We start from the raw sequence: 24,340 nt of genomic DNA on the forward strand, positions 1-24,340 counted from the left end.
ACTATCTGCTTAAAATTTTATTAACAAAAATTTCCTAATCGTGCTGAAGTTTTTAAGCATCACATACTCCCAAAGGGAGAAACCATATACAAAGAAACTTGGGATTTGATTATGTAAAAATTAAAAGTAAATGTGTTAGAAAATACTATAGGCAAATGTAGAAGGCAAATGATGACCTGGAGAAAATATTTGTAATAAAAATGACAGTCAATATTCTTTATGTATAAAGAATATCAGAAAATAGTAAGATAAAATCTGATAAGAAAATAGCATGGGACATGAACAAGCAATTCAAAGACAGGCAATAAGCATATTTTAAATGTTCATTCTCAGTAGAATCACTGAAATCCAAATAAAAAAAAAAACAGTGATACCACATTTTGCTCATATATTGGCAAAGGTATTTTAAAATGCCTATTATCCAATGTCAATAAGAGCTGGCCGTTTAAAATAGGAGCCAAGTATGGTAGATTTGAGGAAATAACTGAAAGAAACGTAAATAGAAGTGGCTGCTTAAGGACATGTAAGACTGCCATTATGGCGGGCTTCACTGATGTTGGAAATGGTAAATTTTAGTAAATTTAGTCTGCATGGTTACATGATTCTTTTAGCAGTGCTCAACAGGGTATACAGAGGATATACTGAAAGCTGAATTCAGAGTGTTTTTGCAAAGGAAGTGTGGTAAAATGAAAAGGGTGCAAGAGATAATAATAGGCTAGGAGAAAACGAAGGGAAGGAGTCATTCACATAATTAATATTTATTAAGTCCCATGTGATCTGACATACAGGAAGATCATTCTTTCTTTCTTTCTTTCTTTAACATATGTAACCATCTTAACCATTTGTGTATACGTATGTGTGTCCAATACTAAGCACTCACTAAATGTTGTCCGTGATTTGTAAAAGGCATCATTCTGATCAGTTAGCCATTCTTTTTAAAGATTTTATTCATTTATTCAAGAGAGAGACAGAGAGAGAGGCAGAGACATAGGCAGAGGGAGAAGCAGGCTCCCCGCGGGAGCCCTATGTGGGACTCAATCCAAGGACCCTGGGATCACAACCTGAGCCAAAGCAGATACTCAACCACTGAGCCACCCAGGTGTCCCCAGTTAACCATTCTTTAACTGAAATACATTTCCCCCTTTTATTGAAATATGATTAATATAAATTATGATTACTCATTTTATATGTACAGCATTAAGATCTGACTTACATATTTTGCAAAATTATAATAAATTCAGTTAACATCTACCATCTGATTTAGATTCAATAAAAAGACATGAAAAAATAAGAAAAATTTTTCCACATAATAACACATAGGATTTACTCTTTTTTTTTTTTTTTAATTTTATTTATTTATGATAGGCACACAGTGAGAGAGAGAGAGAGAGAGAGGCAGAAACACAGGCAGAGGGAGAAGCAGGCTCCATGCACCGGGAGCCCGACGTGGGATTCGATCCCGGGTCTCCAGGATCGCGCCCTGGGCCAAAGGCAGGCGCTAAACCGCTGCGCCACCCAGGGATCCCAGGATTTACTCTTTTAACAACTTTCCCATATATCATACAGCAGTGGTAACTGTAGTCATTATGTTGTACATTACATTCCTAGTACTTCTTCATCTTATAACTAAATGTACGTTTATACCTTTGATCACCTTCCTCCAATTCCCCATCCCCTCAATCCTTTATAACCACAAGTCAGATCTCTTTTTCTGAGTTTGGTTTTTGTTTTGTTCTTTTGGATTCCACACTTAAGAGCATACAGTATTTGTCTTTTCCCTGTTTGACATACTTTACTAAGCATAATGCCTGCCCTCAAGGTATCCATTCATGTTGTCACAAATAGCAGGATTTCCTTGTTTTGTTTTGTTTTTTATGGCTGAATAATATTACATTGTATATATCTGATATACAATGTATATGAGATATATAGAATGTATATCACTTCTTTATCTGTTCATCTCTTGATGAACACTTAAGTTGTTTCCATGTCTTGACTATTGTAAATAATGCTGCTATGAACAGGGGGTGATTTTTTGATTAGTGTTTTCATTTCCTTTGGATATATTCCCAGAAATGGAATTGCTGGAACATTTGGTAGTTCCATATTTTAACTTTTTGTGGATCCTCCATACTGTTGTTTTCCATAGCAGCTGTACCAATTTACAATCCCACCAACAAGAAAAGAAGTATTCTGGTTTCTCTATATAATCAGCAGTATTTTGTTATTTCTTGTCTTTTTGATGGTGACCATTCTGACAGGTCTGTGGTGATATCTCATTGTGGTTTTGAGTTGCATTTCCCTGATGATTAGCGATGTTGAGCATCTTTTCATGTACCTATTTGCCTTTCATATGTCTTCTTTCGAGAAATATATATTCATGTTCTTTGACCATATGCAAATTAAATCACTTGCTTTTTTCTATTGGCTTGTATGAGTTTTAAAAATATATTTTAGATAATAACCCCTTATTAGGAATCTGGTTTGTGGTTTACAAATATTTTTCCCCATTCAGTATGTTGTCTTTTTACTTTGTTGATGGTTTCTTTTGCTATGAAGAGCTTTTCAGTTTGGTGTAATCCTACTTGTTTAGTTTTTATTTTATTGCTTGTGCTTTAGATGTCACACTCAAAAAGTCACTGCTGAGACCCACATCAAGAAATTTTTTCCCTGTATTTTCTTCTAAGAGTTTCATGGTTTCAGGTTTTACATTTAAGCCTTTAAATTCTACTTTGAGTTAAATTTTCATGAGTGTTATAAGATAGAAGTGAAGTTTCATTCTTTTAAATGTGAGTATCCAATTTTCCCAGCACCATTTATTTAAGATACTGTCTTTTCTCAGTTAAATATAATCAGCTCCCTTGTCAAAATTAGTTGGATGTATATATTTGGGTTTATTCTGGGCTTTTGATTCTGTTTCATTGTTTTCTTTTTTTTCTGATTTTATGCCAGTACCATACTGTTTTATTTACTATAACTTCATAGTATAGCTTGATATCAGAAGGTGTGATGCCTCCTGCTTTGTTCTTCTTTCTTAGGATTACTTTGGCTTTTGGGGGGGGGGGTCTTCTGTAGCTTCATACAAATCTTAGGATTTTTATTTCAGTAATAAATGCCTCTGAAATCTTGTTAGGGTTTGCACTGGGTCCACAGATGGCCTTTGGTAGTATTCATATTTTAACAATATTAATTCTTCTAGTCCATGAAAACAGAGTACCTTTATATTTATTTCTGTCTTCAATTTCTTTCACTGATGTTTAATTTCCCCTTTAATTTCTTCTTTGATCCCTTGGTTGATCAGGAATGTGTTGTTTAATTTCCATACTGAATTTTCCAGTTTTTCTTTTGTTACTGATTTTAGTTTCATATCATTGTGGTCAGGGAAAATAGTTGGTATGATTTCAGTCTTCTTGTATTTGCTAAAATTTGTAGCCTCATTTCTACCCTAGAAAATGTTCCTTGTGCACTTAAGAACATGTATACTACTGTTTTCGGATAGAAAATGTTCTGCATGTAACAATGTTAAATCCATTTGATCTATAGTGTTCAAATCTACTATTTACTTGTTGATTCTTTGCATAATGTATCCATTGTTGAGAGTGGGATATTAAGGTCTCCAGCTATTTTTGTATTGCCATTTATTTTTTTTATTTTAGCTCTGTCAGAGTTTGCTTTTTATATTTCGGTGCTCCCATGCTGGACACATATATTATCTACAATTGTTATATCTTCTTGATATAACAAGAAGGGTTGACTTCTTTATCATTATATAACAACTTTTGTCTCTTTTTTTACAATTTTTAGTTTAAAGTCTACTTTGCCTGATATAAATATAGCTACCCCTTTTTTATTTTGTTTACCATTTACTTGGAAAATTGTCTTCCATCCCCTTTCAGTCTATGTGTGTCTTTAAGGCTAAAACGACTCTCTTATGAACCTCAAGTCATTGGTTATTTTTCCTGTTTTATCTATTCAGCCAATCTATGTCTTTTGACTGGAAAATTTCATCTGTTTACATTTAAAATAATTATTGTGACAGTTATTTTCTTTTGATATTTTGTGTATGTTACCCCATTCTTTCCTGGTCTGAAAATTTTCATTAAGAACTCTGCCCATTATCTTATAGATTGTGGGCGGCCACGGACTAGCTGGAGTAACTAGACCAAACCAGGCCCGGACTTGTGTCCTTCATTCACTCAAAAGGCTCGGGAGCCTAAAGGGTGAATAGTTGGTTGACGCTTGAGAAAGGGCTTGAGCAATGGTTTTCAGAGCTTGCTTTTACGTGATCGTCCACATAGATACAATTTATTCTGGCCTGGTCATAAACTTAAATAAGGGTCTGTGCTGTCCTTGCTGGTCTGTTAACCATATATAATGTATCTTCGAGGTATATATACCTGGAGCAACAAGCTTATCTATTAATCAGGACCCTAAATCTTCTGGTGCCTGTGGATCTGTCTTGCATGCTGATAAAGGGAAAGCTTGGCGGGATTCACAAATATGCTAAGAATGGACCTTCCTTATCTGTTTTGCTTATGCTATATAATGCCGTAGAACCTTGAATAAAGCTGACACTGCTTGGACATCATCCACTGTGTCCCTCCTGTCCCCATCTCTTTACTTTTATTTTCCTCATCCCCTTACCTTCAGGACCCTGATCGTGTTGCCGCAGAGTGCGTAACAATAGATGAGTTCCCTTGAATGTTACATCTCTTTTTCTCTTACTACTTCTAAAATTCACGGTCTTTGACTTTTCAATTATAATGTATCTTGGTGTAGTCCTATTTGGGGTCTGCATATTTGGGTTCCTTATGGCCTCATGGATCTGGATGTCCATTCCTCTTCCCCGATTTAGGAAGTTTTCAATCATTACTGCTAAAATATACTTTCTGTTTATTTCTCTTTATGGTATTCCCCTAATATGAATATTGTTTCTTTTCATTGTGCTTCATAGGTCCTATAGGTTTTCTTCACTGTTTCATTTTTTTCCCTTTTGCTTCTGAGTAATGTCAAATGTTCTATCTTCCAGGTCATTAATTCTTTCTCCCACTTAGTCAAGTTTTCTTTTGACGATCTCTATTGAATTCTTCCATTTAGTTATTGTGTTTTTCAACTCTAGGATTATTGTTTCTATTCTGTTTGAACTTCTCATTTTTGTTCATGCATTGATTTCCTAATTTCATTTAGTTGTTTGTGTTATTCACTATACTTCTTCAAATGGGTTTTTCTCAATTCTTTGACAGCTCACAGAGCTACATTACTTTAGGTGCAGTTACTAAAGCTTTATTAATTTCCTTTGGTGGTGTTATACTTTTACTTGATTTTTTGTGATCCTTGATTCCTTGCATTGATATTTGTGTACTGGAGTAAGCAGGCTTCTTTCCCAGACTGCAGATTTTCTTGGCAGAAACAGTTTTTCACTAGTCAGCTTGGTTTCATTTTCTGGGCATCTTTGCTAATAAAGACTATTCTTGAGCAGGTGGGACTTTCTATTAGAGTTTACTTTTAGACAAAGTAACTGTTTGAGCTCTAAGGATAGGAGGTATGACAGTGTGCCTTTGGCTGAGAACAGGTGGACATGATTGCTGGCTTGGTTCACTGCTCAAGTGAGACTGAAGGATGAGCTCCACTGTTGCCTGGGTTCTCTCATCAGGCTTATTAGACAGCCATGGCTGGTTACTATAGTCAGCAGTAGGTAAGATTATGAATTAGATACCGTGACCTGGGAGGTCAGCAAGACAAGACCCATGGCCTATAGTGTTCTTTATTTGGGGATCAAAATCAGATAAGAGTATACAATGAATTCTCTGGTTGGGTGAAGCCATGAGTCTTGCTCTACAGATAGGGGAAGCCATGTGCTGTGCCCTAGGTTCAAGTGCCACTGCAGGCATGACTGTTGAATGGGCTATGCAGCTTCCCATGTGCTTAGGTTCCCTGAACAGGCTAAAGGTTGCATTCAGCAATGAATAGGCCTACAAACTAATTTCCCTGCTCAGGAGCAGCAAGAAAAGCAGCTCTGAAGCTAGTAAGGCTTTTTGTGGTCTTAACTTAAGCCAACCTGTGCCCCAAGTTTCCTGGCAACAGGGCTGCTGGCTTTGTTCTGCAAACTATCAGCTTCTCAGCCTGTCTCTTGGTTCAAACTTTACTGGGTTAAACAACTTTTTGTTGTTTTTGTCAGATGGTGCTAGGAGCCAGGCTTCACAGCAGGTGGGGCTGTGAGTCAGCTCTCTGCCTACGAGGAAGGAAGGAAAGGGTAGGGAAGGGTCCCTTGAATCAGCTCCCAATTTTCTCAAACAGGCTTCCCAATTGAGAGCTACCCTCAGCCTCAGGTTAGGCTTTGTTCTGGAGGCAAGTAGCTCTGCTTATCCATTTCTAGGCTTGAGTGTTGCTAGGTTATCAGGTGTTCCTGCCAGCCATTCTAGTCATAGGGGACTAAGAGTTATACTCTGGAGTAGAAATGACTATGACTCAGTTCCCTTTCATATGTGAGGGCAAACCAAGATCTAAGGCCATCAAAACTTCATTTCAGGATCCAAATCAGGCAGACCTGAATCTTGATGAGGTCGCTGGTCAGAGTGTACCTCTGACTTGGTTCTACAGATGGGCAAAACCACTGGTTGGGACTACTATTTGGGCTCTACAGGTATGAATTTGGTCTGCCATAATCTGAATGCCTACAGCAAGCCTCACACCATTGCTCCACCAGCCAGATTCCCAGTGGTTGAGACCTGAAGATTCCCCTATAATCCCCATGGAGTAAGAATAGCATAGGGACTCCTATGAAGTAACCCATAACACTGGGGAGGCTAGATGTCTACTCAGACTCTCTTTTTCCATTGGAGGAATTACAGGCTTGGTGGGGGTCTGTATGGTGCTACTCTCAACTGGGTTGGTGGGGGGAGTATACAGTTAGCATGTAGCTACTTCTCTTATTCTTGTATGTCTTAATCTCTGCGGTACAGGGGGGTGCTTCAGCCTCATTCCAGAGTTCTAGGATTCTCTCAGTGGTGTCTTGCCTATGAATAGTTCTTGTGAGAGGGGAACAGGCAGGAATGATCTATGTCACCATCTTATCTCATTCTTCCACCTTAACCAACCATACTTAAGTATATAAGTCAGTGGTACTAAACATATTAACACTGTACAATCCTTATCCATATCCATAACTCTCTTCATCTTGTAAACGGAAACTCTATACCCATTATAACCCCCTATCTCCCAGTCCCAGTCCCTGGCAATTACCATTTTACTTTCTGTCTCTGTAATTTTGCCTACTGTAGAATCTCATATAGGTGGAATCATACAGCATTTGTCTTTTTATGACTGGCTTATTTCATTTAGCATAGTAACCTCAAGTTTCATCCATATTGTAATAAAGTCAGAATTCTATTCCTTTTCAAGGTTGAATTGTATTCTAGTATGTATATATTCCAGTGTGTGTGTGTGTACATAAATATTATATATATGTTGCTTGTATGTATGTATGTGTGTGTGTGTGTATACATACACACATATGCTGCTTATTCATTCATCCATTGACAGACATTGGCTGATTCCACATTTTAGCTATTGTGATAATGCTGCAATGAAATAATCAAAACAAACACCTCTTTGAGATCATGCTTTCAAACCTTTTGGATAGAGACCCAGAAGTGAAACTGCTATATCATAATGGTAATTCTATTTTAAATTTTTTTGAGAAACTGCCATACTGGTTTTCACAGCACTGTACTATTTAACATTTCTACCAACAGTGAACAAGGATTCCAATTTCTTCAATCTTGCTAACACTGCTACTTTCTGGGTTTGGGAGGTTTGTTTTGTTTTGATAGCAGCCTCCTAATGGACATAAACCAATTAGACCCATCCTAATGGTTCTTACTGTAGTTTTGATTTCTACTTCCCAATGGTTAGTGATGTTTGAATATCTTTCCTTGAAACTTTATTGGCCATTTATATATATGTTCTTTGGAGAAATGTCTATTTAGTCCCTTGCTTGGTCAAAATGTTTTCTTTAATTTTTTTAAATTTATTTATGATAGTCACACAGAGAAAGAGAGAGAGAGGCAGAGACATAGGCAGAGGGAGAAGCAGGCTCCATGCACCGGGAGCCCGACATGGGATTCGATCCCGGGTCTCCAGGATCGAGCCTGGGCCAAAGGCAGGCGCTAAACCACTGCGCCACCCAGGGATCCCTGGTCAAGATGTTTTCTTGTTGAGTTTTGATAGTCCTCATATATTCTATGTATATATTCCAAATACAACATTGTTGAGGCTTTTGTGCTATGTTTTAAGAGTTTTATAGTTTTAGGTCTATCTTCAAGTTTTTGATCCATTCTGAATTAATTTTTGTATATGTTGTTAGATAAGGGTTCAACTGCAGTCTTCTGCATGTGATTATCCAATTTTCACAATGCCATATATTTAAAAAAGACTATCTTTTCCCTACATAATGGTCTTGTTATCCTTGTCAAAAATCTTCCGAACATAAAAACAAGGATTTATTATTGAATTCTCTATTCTATTTCATTGTTCTATATACCTGTCTTTATGACAGTACCACACTATTTTGATTACTCTTGCTTTGCAGTAAGTTCTGAAATCAGGAAATGTGAATCCTCTAGCTTCTTTTTCAAGATTGTTTTGGTTATTCAGGGTCCCTTGAGATTCCACACGAATTACAGAATTTTCTATTTTTGAAAAAAAATTCATTAAGATTTTGATGATTATACTGACTCTGTAATTATTTTGTATTAACATCTTAACAAGAGTAAGTTGTCCAAACTATGAACATTTATGTCCTCTTTAATTTCTTTCAGCAACACTTTACAGTTTTCATAGTATAAGTCTATCATCTCCCTGATTAATTCCTAAGTATTTTATTCTTTCTAATGCTATTACAAATAGAATTTTTTTCATCATTTCCTTTTCATTGTTAGTGTACAGAAATGCAATGATTTTTTGGTGTCGACTTTGTACCCTGCTACTTTGCTCAATTCATTCACTAGTTCTGTTTTTCTACATATAAGATCTTATCATCTGCAACAGAGATCATTTTACTTCTTCCTTTCCAATTTGGATAGCTTTTATTTCTCTTTCTTAACTAACTGATCTGGCTAGAACTTCCAACACTATGTTTAGCAGAAGTGGTGAAAGTGGGCATCCTTGACTTGTTCCTGATCTTAAAGGAAAAACTTTCAGTCTTTCACTGATGAGCATGATGTTTGCTGGAGGTTTTCTTATAGATGGTGTTTATTCTGTTGAGATAATTTCCTTCAATTCCTACTTTGTTGAGTGTTTTTATCATGAAAAGGTACTGAATTTTGTCAAATACTTTTTATGAATCAACTGAGATGATCACATTTTTTTCTTTCCCTGTTCTTTTAAGAGATAATTACATTGTTTGACTTCCATATACATTCCAGGAATATAACCCACTATATTTATGGTGCATAATCTTTTTAAATACACTTCGTAATTCAGTTTTCTAGTATTTTGTTGACAATTTTTGCATCAATATTCATAAGGGATATTAGTCTGTAGTTTCCTTTTCTTATGGTGTCTTTTTTCTGGCTTTGGTATTAGGGAAGGCTGACCTCACGGAATGAGCTAAGTATTCCCACCACTTCAATTTTTAAAAAGCTTGAGAAAGACTGGTATTGGTTCTTCTTTAAATGTTTGATAGAACTCACCAGTGAAGTCATCAGATCTAGGGCTTCTGTTTGGAGGACAAGTTTTTGTTATTAATTCAATCTCTCGCCTAATTACACGTCTATTCAACCTAATTCTTCATGAGTTCAGGTAGCTTTTGTATTTCTAGGAATCTGTGCATCTTATCTGATTATCCAATTTGCTGGCATATTGTTCTTCAATAATACTTTTCTTTCCATAGAATTGATAGTAATGCCCCACTTTAATTTCTGGTTTTAGTAATATGAGTCTTCTTTCTTCTTAGTCCATCTAGCTAAAGCTTTGTTAATTTTGTTGACATTAAAAAAAAATTGTTGACATTTTCAGAGAACCATATTTTAGCTTGACTTATTTTCTCTATCGTTTTCTTAATTCCATATATCACTGCTCTCATCTTTATTATTTCCTTTCTGTTAGATTTGGGTTTAGTATATTCTTTTCTAGTTCCTTAAGTTGTAAAGTTAGTTGCTGATCTGTTATTTTCCTTGTTTTTTAATGTATTTATAGCCATAAAGTTTCCCCTTGATACCACTTTCAGTGCCCCATAAATTTTGGCCATGTTGTTTCATTTTCATTTGTCTCTAAGTAGTTTCTAATTCCCTTGTGATTTCTTATTGTCTTAACAACAATTGTTAAATTTCTACAGATCTGTGATAAAATTCTGAGTTTCTCTTCTGTTACTGATTTGTAACTTTATCTTGTGATCAAGAAGATAATTTGTATTATATCTATCTTTTAAAATCTACTGAGATTAATTTGTGGACTAATATATGGTCTACCTTGGAAAATGAGCCATGTGTATTTCATAACAACGTGTATACTGTTGTTTTTATCGAGTAGAGTGTTCTGTATATGTCTGTTAGATCTGGTTGGTTTACTGTGTTGCCTTCTGTCTGGTTATTCTATCCATTACTGCAAAAAGGCTATTAAAGTTTCCAACTATTCATGTAGATCTAATTCTTCCTTCAATTACATCAGTTTGGGACACATATATTTTGCTGGTCATTAGTTATGTAAATATTTATAATTGTTTTAACTTCTTGCTACATTGAACCTTTTATTAATATATAATTGTCCTTTATCTACTGTAACCATTTTTGATTTAAAGTTTATTTTATTTGATACTATTTTAGCTGCATTTGCTCTCTTTTGGTTATATTTGCAAGGAATATCTTTGTCCTTCCTTTCACTTTGTGTCTTGTATCTAAAATAAGTCTCCTGTAGACAGCATACAGTTGCATCTTGTGGTTTTATTCATACTGCCAATTTCTATCTTTTGACTGGACAGTTTAATCCATTTACATTTAAAGTAAATAATGATAAGAAACTTACTTCCATTGTTTTGCTATCATTTTCTATATACCTTATAGGTTTTTTTTTGGGGGGGGTCTATCATATCCTGCATTACTGTCTTCTTTTAGGTTGGTTTTTGTAGTGAATGAAACATTTAAATTCTTTTCTCACTTCTTTTTGTGTATATTTAGCTATTTTCTTTGTGGTTACCATGGGGATTACATTTAAGGTCTGAAAATTATTTAACACTCTAACTTGAAATTACCAGCTAACTTCAATAATATACAAAAACTCTACTCCTTTATAGCTCCATCGCCACTCTGTCAGTTGATGTCACAAAATATAAATTAATAATCATTTAAATGCATTAGCCTATTAAATTATGTAGAAAAAGTATGGAATTACAAACCAAAGTTACAACAATACTAGCTTTTAGAATAAATCTTTTTTAAAAGGTATTAGTCTCTTAAATCATGGAGAAAACAAAAAATAGAGTTCAAACTCTTGTTACAATACTAACTTTTTATTTTTAAGATTTTATTTATTTATTTGAGAAAGAGGGAGAGAGCATGAGCATGAACGGGAGGAAAGGCAGAGGGAGAGGCATGGAGCCTGATGTGGGTGGGGCTCAATACCAGGATCCTGAGATCATGACCTGAAGTCAGGTGACATGACTGAGCCACTCAGGTGCCCCAATATTAGCTTTTAATTGCTTATGTATTTACCTTTATTGAGATTTTTATTTCTTCATAAAGCTTGAAGTTACTGTCTACTGTCATTTCATTTCTCTCTGCAGGGCTCCTTTGAACATTTCTTGTGGGGCAGTTCTAGTAGTAATGAACTCCCTCAGCATTAGTTTATTTGGGAATGTCTCACTTTTGTGAAAGAACGCCTTCACTTTTGAAAGACAGTTTTGCCATATAAAGATGTCTTATTAAAGAGTTAAGGAACATTTAATGTGCTCAAAGCCACTGCTTTCTAGCCTCCAAAGTTTCTTTTTTTTTTTTTAATTTTTTTATTTATGATAGTCACACACAGAGAGAGGCAGAGACACAGGCAGAGGGAGAAGCAGGCTCCATGCACCGGGAGCCCGATGTGGGATTCGATCCCAAGTCTCCAGGATCACGCCCTGGGGCCAAAGGCAGGCGCTAAACCGCTGCGCCACCCAGGGATCCCTTTTTTTTTTTTTTTGCCTCCAAAGTTTCTGATGAGAAACCTGCTGATAATTTTATGTGACAAGTTGCCTTTCTCTTGGTATTTTCAAGATCCTTTATTTTTTGTTTCAAATTCTAATGTGATTATAATTACAAAGGATGTTGATGTGGGTCTCCGAGTTCATCTTGTAGTTTGTTGACCTTTTAATGTATGTTTACCCCATATCTATCATCAAATTTGAGGATTTTTCAGCCATTATTTCATCAAATATTCCCTCTGCCCTCTAACTGCTATCTTCTGCAACTCCCATAATGCATGTTAGTCTGCTTGATGGTATTCCACAGGTCCCTTAGGCTTTGTTCACTTCTCCTATCTTTTATTCATTCATTCCTCAAATTCAGTAATTTCTAAAGTCCTATTTTCAAGTTCATTGATTATGTCTTCTGCCTGCTAAAATCTGCCTCTGAATCCTTATAGTAAAATTTTCATTTCAGTTAAAGTATTTTCAACTCCAGAATTTCAGGTGTCTTCTTAGGTTTTTCAACTCTTTATGAATATTTTCATTTTGTCCATACACTGTTCTCTTGATTTTGCCCACATCTTCCTTTAACTCTTTGAGCATTTTTAACATAATTGTTTTAAAGCCTTTGTCTAGTAGATCTACCATGTTTTTCAAAAAGTTTCTGTTGCTTATGTCTTTTCTGTGAATGGCTACACTTTCCTCTTCCTTTGTTTACTTTGTGTTTTTTTGTTGTTGTTGAAAACTGAACATTTCAATGTAAAAATTTGCTAACTCTGAAAAGCAGATTCTCCTCCTTCCCCAGGGTTTGCTATTTTCTGTTACTGTTTTCGGTTTTTTTAAATTGTTATCAGTGTACCAATGATCAGCCTGAGATGTAACCTTAAGGTCTTCGCAGCTCTCTTCTGAGCTGCTCCTTTCCCTGGACATGTATGGTTAGCATTAAAACACCTAAGGTGAACTGGGAAGTCTTCTATATTCTCCTACATTCTGGAGAATGATCTGTTCATAGGTGTGAATAAAATTATCTATAAACTAGGTCTAAGCCACATGTTCTTTAATAGTTTTTCTTTTCTTGGTAGGTATATTCAAGCTTTCCGCTTCTTTTTCATTTTTTTTTTTGTCAATATATATTGTCTTAAAATCAGTCTTTTTTTTTCCCGATCTTCAGATTATTGTAGATAATACAGATTGTGTTATTGTATAGTAGATAATACAGATTCCTGTATTTTAACATGGTGTTTCCTAATGAATTTCGATTCTTATCTCTGGTTATTTCTGATATTCTAAATTTTTAACTTCCTTTTTTCTTTGGCTAAGAATTTCTAACACATGTCATGTGTTGCCCAGGATAACAAATCTGCTGTCCTTGTTTTACTAGAACTCTTTATACAATACTTGTCATTAATAATGTCCTTGATAATCTATTCTCTTGGCTCTTCTCATAAAACTCTTTCTTCATTTTTCTCCTGCCTCTCTTGTCATCCTTCCTCAGCATCCCACCATGGGTGGGCTTCTTTTCTTCTCTTAAGTATTAGGGTTTTCCAAGACCATATGTCCTGTGAACTCTACCCTTTTAAACATGACTCCTAGTGACCTCATCCAGATCCATGTATTCAACTACTTTTTACACGTTAAGACTCTCTAAACCCATATGTACAACTCCCAGCTAGATTAGACAAAGAACAACAGGATGTTTCAATGTATCCTGTTATCCTGTCTACCTAACATGGGCAATATTATCTTCATCCTATAAACCTTACCCTCTTCCTATATTCTATATACTTGTGATTAATTTTGGTATTCCTAGGTTGGTAATGTAGAAATTATTATTATTTTTTAAGATTTTATTTATTTATTCATGAGAGGCACAGAATGAGAGAGAGAGAGAGAGAGAGAGAGAGGCAGAGACACAGGCAGAGGGAGAAGTAGGCTCCATGCAGGGAGCCTTACGTGTGACTGGATCCTGGGTCTCCAGGATCAGGCCCTGGGCTAAAGGCTGCGCTAAACCGCTGAGTCACCCAGGCTGCCCTAGGAATTATTTTAGATTCCTGTCTCTCACATACCCATATTCAATCAGTCACCAAATTCTGAAGGTTTACCTTTATCCCTTAAGAATGTGTTCCTTCATGGTTCTTCCTAGAATCTCTACCTTAGATCATGTATTTTCATAAAAAACTACCTTGATACTCTCCTAATCTTCAGATCTGTAACCTGGTCTCTCTCCTATCTACATGCTATACTACTTTCCAAGTGACTTTTTTAATAAATGAAAAATTTGTTTACTGATGACTCACAGCTTGTGTTCTTGGACATACTGTTTTTGTTTCCTCTACTTAGGATGACCTCTGTCCACCTTCATTTCTGCCTATTTAAATTCCACATTCTTCAAAGTTCAACTCTTCTATCTCCCTCTCTGGAAAGCTCCTTTTCCTTTTGTGTTGGCACAGCACCTTGGGCACATGTCTTTCATAAAATACATAATTCTATAGCAATCATAAATTAATTTAACTATTTTCCACAAAAGGAAAAATGACATGAGGCTAGCCAACCTTGTTTACTACTGTACTCTCATCAGCTAGCACATGTTTATTCATGTTCAGAATAGCATGAATGATTTTTTAAAATTTTTGTTTAAATAAGAACTCATATAAACATATACATAACCAGAACTGTTTGTAAACTTGTGGTATAAACAAAAATACATAAAGCAGGAAAAAATTTAAATAGGTCCAGGTCTATAAATTCATGTTGCTTTTCCAAAGAATTAGAATTGTGCATGTGGGTCAGAAAGCAGATTCCTATTAAGGCTTCTCTGAGCTTAGGGATATAAAAATTGACTAGGGAATTCTAAATTGGAATGCTACTCACTATTCTATATTAGCCTATTAGAGTGGTATGATTAAAAGAAAAAAACATAGGGTGATTGTGATGTATCCTTAAAAGACTTGAGTCCTTAATAATGAAACAAAAATAAAGAAGGATTTGCTTATTGTAAACCCATTCATTAAGGTTTTGCCACAACACCCTGCTCCAATGAAAAATATTAGTTCTCAGGATTCTTTTTGTGGTTGGTTGTTTTTTGTGGGGAGTTTTTTGTTACCTTATTTTCATAATTGATTGTAGTATACAACTCAAAGGGGCATAAATTTCTTAAGGACAAAACTGGTCCATTAAAGAGTAAAAATATAAAGCAAGCTGTTTAGAAAAAAAAAAATTAGTAAGAGTTTCAGTTTTCCAATCTGTATATCATCTTAGCCTTGACCTAAATAAAGTTTGCTTTAATTACAAATTTTTGGGTTACAGAAAACTGGTAGTGAAACTAAGGCTTGAGATTCTACCTCCAATTATGACTCAATGTCAAACTGTTCCAGGAACCCAGCCTATAAACCTAGATCCAGTAAAGCCATCTCAAAATAAATTTTGTTGTTCACAAGAAGAACTCAAAAGAACATTGTATGGAATGGGAAAAAAATGGTCACCTATGTAAGAACTGTAAAGCAACATTTTTAAATGTGAAAGATTCACACTCACATAGTTTAAGAATTGCATTTTTCAAACATACCTTGTCCATTAATTTACTTGCATGAAGACTCAAGCTATTGAAGAAGATTTTTTTGCTTAGCAAATGCATTTCTTCAATGGTAGTCAATAATGTAGTTGCACTATTTCCAACAATGCCACTAAAAGCAAAGAATATTTCAGGTTGCAAAACAGAGGCTAAAACAATCACTTCTTTAACTGAGTATAATTCATTTAAAAGATCTAGACTTAGGGGCACTTGGGTAGTTCAATCAGTTAAGTGTCTGACTCTTGATTTCAGCTAACGTCATGATCTCAGAGTTCTGAAATCAAGCCCCACATCAGGCTCTGAGCTGGGCATGGAGCCTGCTTAAGATTCTCTCTCTCTGCCCCTCCCACCACATCCCCCTCACGCTCACTCTCTAGCTCTAAAAACAAAACAAAACAAAACAAAAAATCAATCTAGATATTTTAAAAAGTGTGTATATAGAATATAATTTGTGAATTAACAACTACTCTAGGTTCATATAAAAATGACAGGGTATTTTTTTTTTAAGAGTTAGGTGATGAACAAATGTTTTCAGTGTTGCACAATCTCTTTTAGAAAAAAGACACTCATAATATGCAAACTCATCTTTCTATTTTTCTCAATTATAGTAAATGCACCTCTTGATTATTCAAGACCTAATTTTAATTTTAAGGAAGCCATTCCATCAATAGCTCTATTCATAAAATATTTAAATTTTATTAACACTGAGTTATTATTTCAATTAAGACTGTTACATCATATCTAAATTATAGTTTCTCAATTTTTATACAGCTGCCTAAATAGCAATATATTTAAACTGATTATGAAAATCTGATAGTATTTTAAAATATTGAATTATTAGCACATTCTGTACTCCTCAATTTGCTATTATAAGGATATTTCTTAGACCTATCCAAGGAGTTTCTCATTTTTGCAAGAATATAAGACAAGCACGTATATAAAACAATCCCAATTTTATTCTAACTCATGTACTGAAAGTCATTTAAAAATGTGATGTTAGGGGAAAGGTTTTTGTTGATGTGAAAATATACCATAATCCAGCAGGAAACCCTAATTTCCAACAGCACAGTACCATCTTAGTATGCCTAAAAGAAATTTAGATTGCTCAAAATAAATATAATGGCTTGATAAATACTAGTAGATAGTAAGCAAATGAAAAAAAAATACAGCAAATTTACAGAAAACTGGTAAGCTGCATATAACATTACAAAAGCAAATACTAATACTATATATTTCAATGCATTTTGAAACTAAAACAAATTGTAATGAATTCTTATATAGTTAATGCAGACAAAACAAATTAAGTTAAAAAGAATACAGCAAACAGCAAAGTAAAAGCAAATTCCTAAACAGGCAGCCATAATACCTACATTATAAAAAGAAAAATATTTCAGTTAAAAATATTATAAGCTACACCAAAATAAATTGAAAAAAAATCATCATATATGCCTATGCATACAATAAAAGTAAGTATGCCGCTGAATAAAAGTATACCATACCAAGCAACAGGGAAAAACACTGAATGGAAACAAACAGAAACTGATATTTTATTTATTTTGATTTTTAAAAAATTTTTTTAAGATTTTATTTATTTATTTTGAGATTCCAGAGGGGAGACCATGAACAAGAGCAGGAAGACGGGTGGAGGGAGAAGCAGAGAGAATCTCAAGCAGACTCCAAGCTGAACACAGAGCCCAATGCGGAGCTTGATCTCACAACTCTGGGATCGTGACCTGAGCTAAAACCAAGAGTGGGATGCTTAACTGACCAAGCCACCCAGGCACCACAGAAACTGATAATTTAATGAAAACTTTGGTGAGATATCAAGATATATTTACATTCAATTTTTTTTAAAATGGAGTTATCAGTCATATTTTGCATTTACTCCGATCTAGAACTTACTAGTATTTACTAAGTACTCACTAGGTACCAGTAACTGGGGTAGATACTTGTAGGTGCTTTTTGCATTTCATTCCATATTTCTATCTAATATGCTTATCCTATTATATTTTTCAACATTAGGTATTATATAGAAAAACCCTGCTAAAGAAGATGATAGTTAAATCCTCTTAGATAATGCTCATCCCCCGCCACAATATACTCAAACTTCATCTCTCCTAGGCTCCCTAATACAGTTATCTCACAAGGTTCTGGTGAATAAATATTCAACGTTTACATTATTATAGTCATGTAAATACTATTCAGAGCTTCCCAAGGCATAAGATATTTCAACATAAGAGAATGAGCAGGCTGATAAAGAAGATTAAAACCCTGTGTCACAGCCTTACAGTAGGCCTAAAGAGCAACCAGCCCAGACTAGAGAAAGAGAACAAGGTCTCCAAGATGGATGTGGGAAGGTAAGAGGAGGGAGAAGTCGGGAAGGATTGGTTGATATACTTGACTATATGGTGAGAAAAGATAGATTCTACTTTTGAGTTTGGGTCTGAAATAATAAGGACATAGGAAAGTAAGCAAGTATAAAAACAAAGCAATTATTAACTACAAAGAGAGAAAGTTTTACAAGAAAGGGAATGTAATCAAAGTATACTGGATTCCCTGTTTTTATGGGTTCTTCTTCCTCCTTTTCTTGGTTTACTACAGACTTTTGATGGAATCCATCCTCTAGGAGTTTTAGTGTATAGGATGCAAAGTATTTTTTAAAACTTGTATGTCTCCCACTTTTCCCCAACATCACTGGCTATTCCTTTCCAATTTTCTTTGCGGTTTTCTTTTCTTCCTAACCTCTAAATATTAGAGCTCCCCACAACTCAGTCCTAAGCCTCTTTTTTAGCTACACTCACTTAAGTGATCCTACCAAGTTCTAATGCTTCAAATACCATCTATATGCTGCAAACCAACAGATTTATAGGTTCAGCCTTAATTTCTCTGTTGTCTGCTCACTCAACATTTCCCACTGTATGTTCACAGGGATGCTGACTCTGACATAGTCAAAACTGAGCTGGGCTCTTCATTACCCACTCACTCCCATCCACCTGTCTTCTCCAAGTTCCTCCCTCTCAGCAAATGGCAATACCACTCATCTAACTGTTCAAACCAAAAGCCAAGAATTCATCCCTGACTCCTCACATCTCACCCTCTCTAGTCTATGTATATATCTTACTGTCTCTGGAAACAACTACTTTTCACCACCTCCAAGACTATCACCCTACTGTGACTCATCACCATCTCTACTAAGAGTACAGACAGCTTCCTAAATACCATCCTTGTTCTACTTTACCCCACCACATCACATTATCCAGTGCCCAGAGTCACCTTATAATCATAAATCAGCTCAAATCACTGAAACACACACCTCACCACACACACATCTTCTCCAACTCACTTAATACAAAATCTAAATTTTCATCCTAGCCTACAATGTCCTACATGATCTGGCCTCTGCCTGCCTCTCTGATTTCATCTCTCCCTACCTTCCATTCATTCTAGGCCTTCCTTCTGGTCCTCTAAAATGGAAGCTTTTTCTGTCCTCAGGGTCGGAGTGCAACCTGCCTAGGGCACTCTTCTCAGAGATCTTTATATGCCCAACTTCTTCACACTATTTAGGTCTGTACTCAAATATCACCTCCACCAAAAGGACTTTAAAACAGCTACATGTGCATACAGCTGCTCATATGTGGTCATTCCCTATACTTTATTTACTTTCTCCAGCTTTCTTTCTCCTCAGTGCCCTTATCACCAGATAAAATTGTTACTTTATATATACTTGCCTTTTCACCCATTAAAATGTAAGTGTAAGCAGTTTTGTTCACTGCCATTTCCTTTGCATCAAGAAGAGTGACATTTATAATCTGTTTTTTTTAATTGACTAAATGAGGAAATATGTGAACAAGTAAAAAAAAAATTGTATGGAAAAAATGTACCAAACGTCATCCTCAAAATCATCATCTTCAAAGATAGAAAAATTATAATTCTGAGTCTAAGCAACCTATTACCCTCAGAATTCAAATGATCTTTTCTTTGCATTCTTTGCATTAGAAATTAAGTTATCATTATCTTCAAATACTAAATTTTGTGCAGTACTATCATGGGTATTACTACATAAATAATGTAAAAAATAATTTATCACTATATCACTACTTTTGCCTAATATAGTATTAGTTATAGTGCTAGCTGCTTTCAGCTGTTCTTGTGTTTCCACAATATGGATAATTTTATTTTAGGAAGCCTATAACATCACAATTGGAACTAATTTATTGTTTTTCAGTCACAGCAAGTGGTGGTAATAAATTTATATCTAAAATGTTAGAGGACTAATGCAAATCCTATTTCTTATTAGTTTTATTGCCTATGGCTTGTTGGTTTTATTTAAAAATCTACTAATAGCATATGAAATCCATCTCTTAGCTGTGAAGTTTTGGGTGGCTAGTCTCAGCTCTAGAAGGTAGGTAACATCACTGCCAAAGTCTTTTGGTGCTTCTTGAACTAGTGATTCCCACATCTCTCCTGGATCTGTTAGTTATAATAACCCTCCTGGATTTTAACAATTGGACTTCTGTTCTTGATTCTAGCATACTGGATGAAAGATAACTGTTAAATCATTCTAATAAACAAGGAAACTATCAAAAATCTAGCTTGAAAAGACATTATTTTAACACAACTACACATGGAACATGGTCTTACAGTGAAATTAGAGAGCTCAAGTGTATAACATCACTTCAAAGTGAAAATAAATGCATACTTTAAAGTCAAAGATCATATTACAGAGAAAACAAGTGGTTCCTAATTAAAGTACCTTTTATTTAAAGCAGATAAAGCTATAGTTCTGCTTTATCACTAATAGGAAACTAAATAACACTATTTACATCAATGATAGGACACTTCACTTATTATTCCCTATTCTGAGTATAATGTATAATTACATTAGGTGTCATGGATCTCTTTTACAAATGCAAAAGGATTAAAAAAATACCCTATAAGTTTTACTAAGTTGTATGTGTGCACGTATCTGTGAGTGGATGTGTACAGTTACATCTGGGGAAGAAAAGGCAATAACAGATCTCCAAATACAGCATAAATAATATGTATATAATAATTCATATGGTGTAGAGGTTCTGCTAGTTATATTTAGTCATACAAATGATGAAAACAAAACAAATAAAGCAAAAAACAAAACCCTTATACTGTGTTCTAACTGAAATGATTTATTACACAGGATTTATTTATTTAGTTAGTTTTCTTTTTAAGATTTTATTTATTTATTCATGAGAGACACAGAGAGAGAGAGGCAGAGACATAGGCAGAGGGAGAAGCAGGCTCCCTGCGGGGACCCTGATGTGGTACTCAGTCCCAGGACCCTGGGATCATGACCTGAGCCAAAGGCAGTTGCTCAACCATTGAGCCACTCAGGTGCCCCATCATATAGGACTTAATAAAACACATTTAACCATTCCACTTACCTGATTGTATGATGGTAAAATTTGAGGAGGTTAGAAATTTTATATAACAAAACTGCCCCAGGTTCAGCAACTATTACTTGTTCAATTCGAACCTATTAAGACATGTGAAAAAAAATTAAACATTTCTTAAAGGCTTAACTTTCCTTCAATAATCACACGTGGTATTAATAGCATATAAAAAGATAAAATTTAATATTGTAGAAATCACAAAATTCCTTCTAAGTAATTTCTGAATATTAAATTATAGGGGATGGTTAAAATAAAAGAAACATTTTAGCACAGATATACTCCATAAAAAAAAAAAAAAAAAGAAAAGAAAAGAAAAGAAAAGATCCATTACCTACAGAATTAGGTTCAAGGCAGTTGCTACCAGAAATGATATAATGATGAGGTCATTGTGAGGTTTTTCACCAGATTATAATGGAATTTAGTTCAGCACTATTTGCAAAGCAATTGTTACATCCCTAAAAACAGATTATCAATGCAAATACTGCCCTATCACCAAATATTCAGAAAAAAATCACAGAATTCTTATCTTCAAACTATTATACCAATTTTCCTCTTTCATTAGACAATAATAGACAAATCTTAAATTAGTACCAATATATATGTCTAATATTCTTCTATACTTCAAAGTTAACTTGATCTCTCATAAGGAATCTTTAATTAAACTCCATTCCTCACTGACCTTGCCCTTCCTTTGTATTCCCTAATTAATGGATACAATCTAAACTGCACTGATTAATGTGCTTACTTGCATATTATATCTGTTCTTAAGCTGCTGCTTACATTGTGTCTTCTTGTTTCCTAACTAGATTCTAAATACAGACATTGTGTTTTCTGCTTCTTTTACATCTCTATAGCATCTGGTAGAACAGTATATACACAGATGCTTAATACATGCTTTTGAAAGTATGTAGTTTCTCTATACTTAGATTTTGGAATATGTCATAATGCCAACATATGAAATTTGCTAAAATAGATTTTACAAATATATGTATGAGCATATAAAACCCTCTTAGATTACAGAAGTTAAATGACCTTTACATGAATACGTTTATGAAATTTATAATCTTATGGCATAAAGTACTAGTGAGGTAACTGACATGTATTATAAAGCACAAATGGCATGTGAATTTAAAAACCAAGATTTTTCATATTATAATTCCTTTCTATGTCCAAGGCCTGGATCAATAGTGATTTAAATTATATATTATATCATTAAAAGTAATACTTCCTAAATCTTAATATAATTATTAGGTAAAATATAAAAGATATTAATTGTGAACCGACAGCATAGAACCCACCATAATTTATGAAGGTCAGAGCATACAGTACACTAGTTTTTATTAAAAGAGATAGAATTCAAATGTCTGCTGGTAGTCTGCCTGCAATCCAGAACATTCACTTAAAAGAAACATCATTTTACCACCTATGCACTTGAAAAACAAAAATTTAACACATTAATTCTGATAAGGCTAGCTTCAACTCTAAAATAGAGATACCTATAAAGTAACAGGCTTGATGTTTATGATACATAGCAGCTTCTCCACAATATATGCAATTTTAAGCTTAAATACAGATTTTTAAAACTGGAAATAATCATAATTTATGCATACATTTACAAATAAGTAGTCTACCACCTATGAAGTTTTACTTTATTAACACATACTGTAAAGGTTAAACACAGGATAGAGTAAACCAAATCCACAGTTTCACAGGGTGTTCTTCATTACCATTACAACCTTTTCTTTATGCTCCTAAAAATTTACATCTCCCCTTTCCTTTTTTTTTTTTTTTAATTTTTATTTATTTATGATGGTCACACAGAGAGAGAGAGGCAGAGACACAGGCAGAGGGAGAAGCAGGCTCCATGCACTGGGAGCCCAATATGGGATTCGATCCCGGGTCTCCAGGATCGCGCCCTGGGCCAAAGGCAGGCACCAAACCGCTGCGCCACCCGGGGATCCCGACATCTCCCCTTTCCTAAAAAGGATTCACTCCTACAAAGAAACAAGATTGAGTGAGAGATATTTAATCAAAAGATCCAATACCATATGCCATTATGAAAAGTTTAGAAAAAAATTCTATTAATGGAATGTAAAATATTTTATATTGCCTGATATATTTTATATATATTTTTTGGTCACTAAAAAACATTTCAAATTATAATTGTAAAAGAAAATGTTAAAATAATTTGTTGTTGTTGTTTTTTCTCAGTTGACAACTGCAGTATTTCAACTGAGAATATTAGATACCCAAATGAGGTCATATAGGAAGAAAATTCTTAAAATAGTATAAATTGTCACTGTGAACACCTGTTAAATATTCTCTGGAGTATGTACTTAAAATTACTATCAGGGATGCCTGAGTGGCTCAGCGGTTGAGAATCCACCTTCAGCTCAGGGCATGATCCCGGGGTCCTAGGATCCAGTCCCGCATCAGGCTCCCTGCAGGGAGCCTGCTTCTCCCTCTGCCTGTATCTCTGCCTGTCTCCCTCTGTGTGTCTCTCATGAATAAATAAATAAAATCTTTTAAAAAAATCATATGAAAAGATCTAAGGTTTCTGTCACTTCAGAAACTAAAAGAATTTTTATTCATTTTACAATAGAAATATTTTTGCTTGCTTACTAGCTTTTCCTTCACCTTTTGATATCTTACATTAAAATTTCACAGGCAATCACAATAATGCCCTACAACTGTTATAAACACCTTTCTGGACATCAATGTTTAAGAAAGATGAAATGAGGTATATTTTAAAACATAGGCACATTTTGGTATATAATTTCTTTATATAAGCAAAGGGTATAATTTTAATATTTTTAACATCATAATAACATTTCTTACTCTGACCAGAGTTTCTTACCAGAGTAAGAAATTCTTAACTCCATTCCAACCCCCAGATTCTAGAATTATATTTTAAACAATTACTTTAACAACAACAGAAAGAGGAATCAGGAATATAATGAACATAGTATCACAAGTAAGGAAGGGAGCAGAGAAAGATAAGGCAGATAAAATACAATTTATTCACCAAAGCAATTTACTCATTGTTATGATAAGTTTCATTTAACTCCATGTAGTCACAAAAAAATAAGAAAAGTGTAGAAAAAGAAACATTTTTATTCTCTCTTTTTTTTTTTATTTTTCCAATAACTGCTAGTATACAAAACAAGCAACATTTACATTAGTATA

The 24,340-nt window shown here is 34.5% G+C and overlaps 1 protein-coding gene across 5 annotated transcripts in view; it reads right to left on the reverse strand.

The window, feature by feature from the left end:
• COG6 (component of oligomeric golgi complex 6) overlaps positions 1 to 24,340 on the reverse strand; it is a 149,672-nt gene that overhangs the window by 95,436 nt on the left and 29,896 nt on the right. For all 5 annotated transcript variants that reach the window (XM_038573155.1, XM_038573153.1, XM_038573157.1 and 2 more), the window contains 2 exons: positions 21,146 to 21,237; positions 15,723 to 15,840 (listed from right to left, as the gene is read on the reverse strand). In XM_038573155.1, coding sequence (XP_038429083.1) covers positions 15,723 to 15,840; positions 21,146 to 21,237 — 210 coding nt within the window. The remainder of the gene's footprint in view (positions 1 to 15,722; positions 15,841 to 21,145; positions 21,238 to 24,340) is intronic.

The sequence above is a fragment of the Canis lupus genome, chromosome 25, assembly GCF_011100685.1.
Source record: "Canis lupus familiaris isolate Mischka breed German Shepherd chromosome 25, alternate assembly UU_Cfam_GSD_1.0, whole genome shotgun sequence".
In the NCBI taxonomy this organism is placed as follows: domain Eukaryota; kingdom Metazoa; phylum Chordata; class Mammalia; order Carnivora; family Canidae; genus Canis; species Canis lupus.